This window comes from Rhinatrema bivittatum, chromosome 8 (assembly GCF_901001135.1).
Source record: "Rhinatrema bivittatum chromosome 8, aRhiBiv1.1, whole genome shotgun sequence".
NCBI classification, from domain to species: Eukaryota; Metazoa; Chordata; class Amphibia; order Gymnophiona; family Rhinatrematidae; genus Rhinatrema; species Rhinatrema bivittatum.
The window spans coordinates 213,606,473-213,616,601 of NC_042622.1; the positions used below are offsets into that span (position 1 = coordinate 213,606,473).

General features: G+C 42.2%; 1 protein-coding gene across 1 annotated transcript; it reads left to right on the forward strand.

Moving 5' to 3' along the window:
• Positions 1-2,046: 2,046 nt before the first annotated feature.
• On the forward strand, positions 2,047-7,310 carry LOC115097956 (C-C motif chemokine 4-like). Its single transcript, XM_029614147.1, has 3 exons — positions 2,047-2,288; positions 2,795-2,909; positions 6,580-7,310. Exons 1-3 carry the CDS (start codon positions 2,216-2,218, stop codon positions 6,665-6,667), a joined length of 276 nt encoding a protein of 91 aa, XP_029470007.1. The 5' UTR covers positions 2,047-2,215; the 3' UTR covers positions 6,668-7,310.
• Positions 7,311-10,129: the final 2,819 nt, after the last annotated feature.

Genomic DNA, 10,129 nt, shown 5'->3' on the forward strand with positions numbered 1-10,129 from the left:
CATGCTCATATTTTAAAACTGGCCAACTTACATGCGTAAATTGGGACTTACACTAGTAAGTACTATTTTACTTTCGCACATAAATTATACATGTGCATGTTTTTAAAACAGGTAGGCGAAGTATGGAGGTGCAAGGCATTGATGTATGTGGTTTCCATGCATTGCATGTTCATGAGTAAGCCTACATAAGCGTGTATGTTGTGGGGCAGAGATACGCGTATTTTATGAAACGCAAATATATTATGCGTGCAGATTATAAAATACTAGTAGCCATAGACACGTGTATATGCCACTGTGCCACTGTGCTACTGTGCCACTGTGCACTTTTGTTTGAAAGTTAGCCTCTTAGTTCACAGATGAGGTATTCTTAAGGCAATTGTCCCCAGACTATAAGACACTGTCTACCATGAATATTTCATTTATAAAGTTCTAGTTTTAGTTAAGCTAATATACTCCTATTATATATTTGATATACTATATCATACTTGTTGTCATGCTATGATTTTTATGACCGTATTACTTGTTATCCATCTTGAATACATGAACATGTGTGGAATATAAGTTTTTCAAATAAATAAATAAAATTGTCATAATGCAAAGTGAACATCCCTTGGAGTCTGCTTTTGAGTGGGGGAAGAGGGTATTATAGCACATAACAACAAACAGCTACAAAGCAAACACAAAATGACCTCTGTTTTCTTCTAGTTCAGCTTGAATAATTACAATGCTTTGTTTATTTCCCCTCAGGAAAAAAAAAATAGAAAAATATGGTATTAGTCATTCATCCCGTCTCTGGACTCATTCCAAGTTGTGAAGTAACTTCTCGGAAGCTGTAGGCCAGCTGAATAAATAAGGAGTGTTTTGCGGTAAGTGCAATAAATGCTGTTAATCACTTTTTGCAGCTTAATGCATAAACCCCTAAAGACAAAAATTGAAAATCAGGTGCATTTTAGACCAATGATTACATTCTGGGTCAGCAAGGTATATTCGCTTGCCTTCCCACCATGCTGTGTCTGAGGTCTTTTCCTCCTTTTAATATTTCCCAGTGTCTTGAGGAAGAGCTCTCTAAAGAGAAAATACATTTTAGAAAGAGATTTTTTTTTTTTAAATCACATGGTTTATTTTGAAAATTAGCCAGTTAAACCTCTGCTCTAGAGGTGTTCCCAGGTGGGCTTAGGACTTAAACCAGGTTATCCCTCATTATCGGCAGTAATCGACTAAATGTAGGTCATGCAAATGGCAGCCCTAAATCTAAGGGGCTTAACTTTCACCAGCTAGATTTAGGTGAATTTTCAGCTGAAAACTTAGGGGGTTAGATTCAACTGATAATTTTCCTAGAGATAATTGATCAAATCTGACCAGGTTTCTTTGCACCCATTTGTAACATGATGGACCAGCATATGAGCCTATTTTCCAAAATAATTATTAAAAGAAACAAGTTAAAATAAAAATATACAACTAAAAATTGAAAACCAGGAGGTTTTTAGATCAGTGATTACGTTCTGGGTCAGCAAGGTGTCTTGGCTTGCTTTTCCACCTCGCTGGGCCTCAGGTCTCTTCCTATTTTTTATTTCCCATTCTCTTGAGGGTGAGCTCTAAAAAAAAAAAAAGAAGTTTTAAACAGAGATTGTTTTTCCTTATGGTTGAATCACTCTCTTTTTTTATGCATTATATATCTTAAATTTATTAAATGCCAAAATTAGCCATTAAATATTTGTAAAAATTGATCCCTACATCTTTTAGATTGGTGGGAACCTTTCCTGGCTCATTATAACTTATCTAGTTGAGGTTTAACTGGCTACATGAAAAATCTTCAAGATCATGAAAGGGAAACCCGGCTTTTTCTTGCAAGGAGAAACTGCCAGAAATAGCTGAGTGGAATCATCGCATCCTGTCTCCATTGGGTGATTTCTTTAGCGACCCCTTGGCAGCAGTGAAACGGAACTTGTGTTTCACCCCTCCCTCTCTTACTTCCTGGGCTGCTAAATTTGAGGTTTTGTTGTGCCAGCAGAATTTCTACATTACAGAATAGAGATTTTTCCACTGTACTCGTCATTTCTCCGAATTCCCCAAACTGCAAGAACCAGGGTAGTCCTCCCCATAAATAGAGGCTGGAAGACAGAGGGAGAGCAGCAGAAGAGAAGGAGCTAGAAGTGACTGAACCAGTCCCAGCTTCACTTCTGTTCTTGGAGGCCATCCTCACCACCACAGCAACATGAAACCCGGTCTGACTGCTCTCTGCGCCCTTCTCCTCGCTGCCTTCTGCTCCGAGGTTCTCTCTGCTCCAGGTGAGTCCCGATTCCTCTTCTTTGCATAGAAATGATCTCTCTGGGTATCTGGACTCTGGGAACAAGGTCGTGAGCCCCTCTAATCCAACTATACCTTTGAGCCCCAGCTATCTTGGAAGCAGAGTTTGGCGGTTCTTATCCTGGATGATGCCCCCCAGCCTGCTGCTCTCGCAATAATGCGGCATCAATCTGCACTCAGCAATATAACTGTTCTAATAAAAAATACTGCTGTTGGTGTTAAGCTCCAATGTCTGGAATGTGTAGGGGGTGCTGCTGCAATTTAGAATAATGGTGAACAGTTGCAGGGTTTCGGTATCAAAGAATAGAACTATAATTCAGGAGAACTAGAAAAGTAAAGTGTGCAGGACCCAAATGCGATGAAATTGTTACTTCCACCCATAAGTGGAGGTGTAGTTATGCCGGCCAAAAGCAAATTCTGTTAAAAATGCTGTTTTGTCAATTCTCTCTGCCGCTCACTCACTGCCTGCCCTTTCAATCTCTTGCAGCTGGAGCTGACATCCCAACCTCCTGCTGCTTCAGTTACACTGCCCGGAAAATCCCACGGAGCCACGTTCAGGATTATTTCATCACTAGCAGCATGTGCCCCCAGCCAGCCATCATGTAAGCTCACTGTCACTCACTGTACATGCTGAGGTCCACATTCAGAAGCATTTAGATGAATAATTCAGAGGTTATTCAGCTAAATGAATATTTGGGCACTTAGGGGGTGATTTACTAAGCAGTTTCCCCATAGAAACAGAATGGGAAAAAACCTTTAGTAAATATGCCCCTTAGCTGGCTATATTTTAGCTGGGTTTCTTACTAGCTTCCTAAACTTTAGCCAGATAACTTAGGGACAGTCTGGGGGTGTTTTGAGGAGCAGTTCAACTCCAGTATTCAGAGCAGCTGCACTATGGAATATACCTCCAAAGTTAGCCAGATGTTTATCCGGTTAACTATCAGGATCATTCATTAAAATGCAATATGGCATTAATGGACGCGATAATCGTGTTACTGCATGGTGTGAAAGCAAATTTTTTGAAGGGGCAGGAGTAATTAAAATGAGGAGCAATATCACACTGTGTAATGCCAGAAATTACACCTTTTTTCTGGTGTTAAGCTAAAGATTGGAAATGAGAGAGAGAACGAGAGAACCTCTGGGGAGGCCTTCTCCGTATTCAACTATCTCTATAGAAGGGCCAGCTGTAGCTTGAGGTGAAGTGTTGGTGGTGGTTTAGGGGCCAGTTTTACATGCAGAGTGAGATGTACGAACGTCACAGTACTCCTTGGTGAAGATTTGACGTCATTTGGAGTGAGGAAAGTCTCACAAAGATGAGAATTCTACTATGTTCTCTCACCCTAGCTTGATAGTACCCTGTTACAGAGTCCATCAAGCTAGGGTGAAAGAACATTGCAGAAATATCATCTTTGTGAGACTTTCCTCACTCCAAATGACGTCAAATCTTCACTAAAGAGTACTGTGCTGTCCGTGCGTCTCACTCTGCCTGTAAAACTGGCCTCTAAATCCTAAACCACCACCAACACCTTACCTGGAACTATTAGCTGGCCCTCCTTTAAAGATAGTTGACTAATAGGAAGGCCTTATAAATAGTCCTCTCTCTCTGCAAAGTGTGTGGTAATTGTAAAATTACCCTAAAGATCCCTCTTTTTCTTACTACGGGCATTATCCATGTGTTATTGTAGCATTTTGATGAATCTAGGGGTTAGTTATCTGGACAGTAACTGGATATGGAGCATGTTCATTTTTATTCTCTGTTTATTTGAGTCATGTCAGGGAGAGAAAAATTTCACAGAACATAAAAGCGCACATAGATAATCAGGGTTCTACAGACCATGCAGTCAGTGGAATGAGCTTTCACCTTTCATCGATCTGAGACTTAACACAAGGTCCACATGAAATGAGTTTTGTGATCTCTTAACCTTATACTTATTGAGCATTGGACCATATTGCTAAACCATCAAATACAATCTCTAGGTAGAGCTGACTCAAGCTAAGATTAGAACACACGGGGTGCAGCAGGTCAGGGCTGTGGTGCTTTGGCAGAGGTGTTTGTGGGTCTCCATCCTGGAATAGTAGAGGTTCCTGCAGGCAGTAAAACCTTGTGCAGGATTTCAGTGCTAGAAAGGAGGAGGTGCTACAGTGCAGGCTTGAGGTGCATTGGCAGAGCTATTTGTGGTTCTTGCTCAGAAGTAGAATAGCAGGAAGCTCTATATCTCAAACTTGTGGTGCACTGGGCAAGCAGTGTCAGGTAGAAAGTACCTACAGACACTGGCACCTGTTTTTTGTACAGGAGCTTTTTCCATGGAAAAAAGCAATCGTAGAGTTGACAATGCAATCTATTTGCGCTATTACCCCCCCCCCCCCCCCGACCTAAACAAGACTGCAGGAATGTCTCCTCTCAGTGAGGATAAAAGTACGAGGGTTGTGGAAGAGGGTGCATCCTTGTAACCACGTCGAAAGAGGGACATTTTCAGACAGCCAGTTTACACCCAGAAATCACTAGTTACCTGTGTGAATGGCTTTGGAAATTGCCTTCATAGGGGGCAGTATTCAAAACAGCCTTCCTAAGTGCGAGGTCCATGGGTGCCTTCCCTTTGGAAATGTCCCTTGGGTATAACTGGGCCATGGACTTTGAATTTGCTTTTCTTGTGCTCTACATTTTGACCTGAAATCACGTGTGTTCATCTGAAAATGCAATGTCTGGGGCTATTTTCTTATCCTGCTGGACGCACGAATCTAAAACGCCTCCCTGTAACCCTACTGTAAGCGCACGTGCCGGGGAATCTTAGTCAGGTTAAGGGTTGGGCAATCTTCAGAAAGCAAAGTGGTATTTATCCGGGTAAGTAGGTTTAGAAAATTGTTTTTATAGGGGGAAATAAATACTCAGTGAGCCAGTGAGCCTGACAGTCACCCTTTGCCCGCACAATCAGCAGGACATACCTAGAGGCGTGTTCTGCTGAAAATAGGTGGCTAAAAGTTACCTTTGGTATTCTTCTGACTAGAGTTGCCTGCGTAGTGGACACCAGCTAAAGTTTGGAAGTTTACTCTTGCCCAGAGAATGCTTCCAGCCCTGCTCTTCGTACCCAGCTACATTTTTGGCAGTGAGTTACCCAGACTCACTGTCTGAATCAGGAAGTAGGGGAAGGAGGGTGGGAATTTTGAAATGTCATTTTTTTTTGTCTGGGTAATTCCAAAATCGATCTCATAAAAGTAGGCAATCAAAGCACAGAGAAATAAAATACATTAGTGCCTGTCAGCAGGTTAGCGGAGTTTTCTGCCATCAATAATCACAGAAAGCGTACAGCAATAGAGACAGACCTGCCACCAGCCGTGTATACATTATTTGTTGGCACAAAGACATGACTGGAGTTAGACGCGCAGAGGGAGCAGAGGGTTATGGACAGAATGAAAGTGAGCGATGTAGGCAAAAGCAGAAGTATGGATGGCTTAGAAAACATTAGCTTTCAGTTTGCAACTGAACTCTGAACGAGACAAGGAGGCAGTGGTCAGAAAGATTTAGAAAGATGATGGAAGTACTAGCTCCGAATCAATACAATACCGAGATTATTGCCAGAGAAGGGGAGGATGAGATTAGAGTAAAGAAAGGAGACAGAGGGATAGAAATGAGAGTTATTGAGGAGTTTGTTGCACAGGTAAAGGGTTTCAGTCTTAGAGGCATCCAGATACAAGATGACACAAGTCATGATCAAGGGATAGGGTTACAATCTGTAAGATTACTGGTTTGGGTCAGTGAAGAAGCCAAGAATTATACCATTGAAAGTGAGGTGTACAAGAGGGAAAAAAAAAGAGTCATCACAGACAACTAACCGGAAAAAAACCATTAAGCACATCAGGACCTGACAGTAGAAGAGAAAACCCAGAAGAACAGCATCAGAAACGCAAGCTCATTGTTCAAGGTGGTCCGTTAGAAGTCGTAAAATTCTCTGTGGAAAGTAAACATAAGACCAACAACATGGAGTAAAAAGAAAAATCAAAGTGGAGAGGGAAACGGTTAACTGCTTGATTGTATCAGGGAGGAGGTGATCAGAGAGAAAGAGGAGGGTGGAGGCAAGCTGGAATTCAGATAGATGTGAAGAAGAGAAGGTTAGGGAGTATCTTCCATTAGCTTCTGTTATTCTTGGCGCCACAGTGATGTGTCTGGCTATAATATTAGATGGCAGCTTTTCTCTTGGTCTCTGTTATTCTCGGTTCTGTAGTCCTTTACTGGTACTCACAGCTCCTAATCAGTTTGTTATCTTATCTTCTCAGATTTATCACCAGAAAAGGTCGTGAGGTCTGTGCCAATCCTGAAGAGGAGTGGGTTGACAATTATGTGACTGACTTGGAATTACACTGAAGGGGCCATGGAGCTGCCGCCAGTGCCAGAACTTGCGAAAGCAGAGCGATGCAAGCAGTACTGGGTGATGGGGGACTGTGGAATGACTCCAGAAAAAAAATGCAATCAGTTGTTCTGATTGTGTCTCAGGAAATTAAGCCATCCATCACCGATGACCTAATTTCCTGCTAAAGAAGCAAGAAGTAGTAATACTAAAATACTGGTAGGATTTGGAATTGAGCTAAGGTGATACACAAAACTCCTTCTAGAAATGAATATTTAATACAATTTATTTCTTGAATGATGGTTTATTGTTAGACAGGTCACACTGTGTGGGAAGTTTGCCTAGAGTTCACTAAAGAATGCTCTCTGTGCTTTTAGTTTATGAGAAAAATCCTTACTGAGTATTGCCCAGGGTAAACAAGGTAGATGCTATTTTTTGTATGGCAAATTTGTATTTGATACTTGAATACTTCTTAATTATTTAACATATTTTTTAATCTATAGTTAATATATTGCACTGTCTTTGTATATATTTGACATTCTAGAACAGTATTGGATATTGGTGATATAATATAATGATATAATATTGTTATATAGTGTTGGAGATTGTGATGAGAGCTTTTTAAAAAAAGAGTAATATATTTCTTGGAAAATAAAAACTACTTTTCAATATCCTCATTTCTTGTTTATTTCTTTGAACATCTCTTTTGCAGTCTTAATGTCATTATGAACAGAGATCCATCATCTAATGGGTGGGCTGACAGTCCTGTTTTTTCCCCTTTGTGTGGCTTTAATTATGGAATCCTGATCTAACTTAGATCAATGCATTTTTGGGCCGATACAGTACAGTGCGCTCCAACGGAGCGCACTGTTAACCCGCCATTGGACGCGCATTTTCGACACGCTAACGATACCCCTTATTCAGTAAGGGGCCGAAAATGCACGTCCAATCCCCCGAACCTAATAGCGCCCGCAACATGCAAATGCATGTTGATGGCCCTATTAGGTATTCCCCGCGCGATTCAGAAAACAAAATGTGCAGAAGCTAATTGCTTTCAGAAATTAGCTCCTACCCAAAGGTAGGCGTTAATTTCTTCGGGCACCGGGAAAGTGCACAGAAAAGCAGTAAAAACTGCTTTTCTGTGCACCCTCAGACTTAATATCATGGCGATATTAAGTCGGAGGTCCCGAAGGGTAAAAAAAGTAAAACAAAAACAAAAAAAAAATTTGAAGTCGGCCCGCGGCTGTCGGGTCAAAAACCGGACGCTCAATTTTGCCGGCGTCCAGTTTCCGAGCCTGTGGCTGTCAGCGGGCTCGAGAACCGATGCCGGCAAAATTGAGCATCGGCTGTCAAACCCGCTGACAGCCGCCGCTCCGATCCAAAAGGAGGTGCTAGGGACGCTCTAGTGTCCCTAGCGTTTTTGACGCACTATTTTTACCCCTTATACAATAAGGGGTAATAGTGCGTCAAAAACGCGTGGCCAACCCCCCCGAAACTAATAGCGCCCGCAACATGCAAATGCCTTAGTGCTTAAAACTTCTTATGGTTTTGAAAAAGTGATACTGCTGTGCTTACATTCTCTAATATAGAGGAAACCGCTATTATGATCAAAGGGAAAGGTGACACAAAATGCATGGGCTTGTATTGCATTAAATTCTGCTCACATATTGAATATACCGTGCCCATACTAATTTATAGGAGAAAATTTTAAAACAATATATAACTATATTATGAGATAACTATCTACTAGAGAAACAGGAGGGACTAAAGGGTAAAAATAAGAGAACATTTTTGGGTGTTTCTTATTGAGAAACCTCTCCATGGAGGTCAGCGACTACTGCGCTGCACCAGCGGGAATGTACCTAGAACCTCCATGCGGCACAGTGAAGATGCTTTCAACATTTAACGAGTGCATTTACGCATGAATCGATTAAAAACTAGAAGTTCAATTTTGCTTGCCGTTTCATGCGTAAGTGAACTCGTTAAACCTTTCAGAAGATACATTAATATTTCTCTTTTTTTATATATTTTTTTTATAACTTGGCTAGTTGACGCAGAGAGCGTCCATTAATGGTTACAGAATCCCGATACTCACAATATGAAATAACAACTGAATTCCCACAATTCAACAACCATCTTCTAGACGCATGATTTTGACCGACATAATAGGCATCATCATTTGCTGTCTGAAACACGGCCCCGTGTCGGGCATTGGTACCGTTACCTTGAAAATTGATGGGCGAGAAATGAATTCTACAAAGCAAAGATAAGTCAAGTTCTAGTGTAATTACACAAATGAATGACTGAAGAACAGTATTGCTATTTTAAAAGGTGGAGGATGTCACATTTTGCAATATTATAAAAATTTAAAAAATACTTTGGACTGACCTATGATTATATATAAGGCAGAGTAATAAAGTCAAACAGTACTATACGTTGATGCCTATTATGACGGTCAAAATCATGCGTCTATAAGATGGTTGTTGAATTGTGGGAATACAGTTATTTCATATTGTGAGTTGGTTGTATCAGCAATTCCCATTTAAGAAAATGTAGTTCTGAGCAAAAGTATTAAGGGGTAGATTTTCAAAGGGTTACACGCATAAGATACACGCGTAACCCCCGAAAATCTACCCCTGTGCGCACCGAGCCTATTTTGCATAGGCTCGGCGGCGCACACAAGCCTCGGGATGTGCATATGTCCCAGGGCTTTCAAAAATGGGCGGTCCAGGGGCGGCCCGGGAGTGGGTCCGTGGGCATGGTGGCAGTTCGGGGACGGTGCCAAATCCTCCGGCACAGTGGCCTGGGCCGGGGATGGCGAGCCGGCGCATGCAAGATGCGCCTGCCAGAGGCAGATAAGGTGGGGGAGGGGGGATTTAGGTAGGGCTGGGGGGTGGGTTAGATAGGGGAAGGGAGGGAAAGGTGGGGGGAGCAAAAAAAAAGGGGCCGATAAAGAAAAAAGTGCGAGAGAGCCGGCGAGCGCCCGCTCTTCCGAAACGCGCACAGGCCACTCTCCTGTGTGCACGATTTAGTATCGGCCCGCATGCAAATGAGGACCCGCGGTAAAAGGAGCGGCCACTGTCAGCGGGTTTCAAAAATTACAAATAAAAAAAAAATTTAAATCTTCCCACGGCCTGCGGGTTGGAAGACGGACGCTCAATTTTACCGGTGTCAGTTCTTGAACCCGCTGACAGCCACGGGTTTGGAAAACGGATGCCGACATAATTGAGCATCTGTCTTCCAACCCGCAGGCCGCGGGAAGATTTTTAATTTATTTTTATTTTTGGGGCCTCCGACTTAATATCGCTAATTTCGGCCGGCAGAAGCAGATTTTTCTGCTTCTCTGTACACTTCCCCGGTGCCGGCCGAAATGAAAATGAGCGGCTTGGCTGCACATTTTACTTTCTGAATCACGCGGGAATAACTAATAGGCCCATCAACATGCACTTCCGTGGTGCTATTGCTGCCGGCTTTCGGAC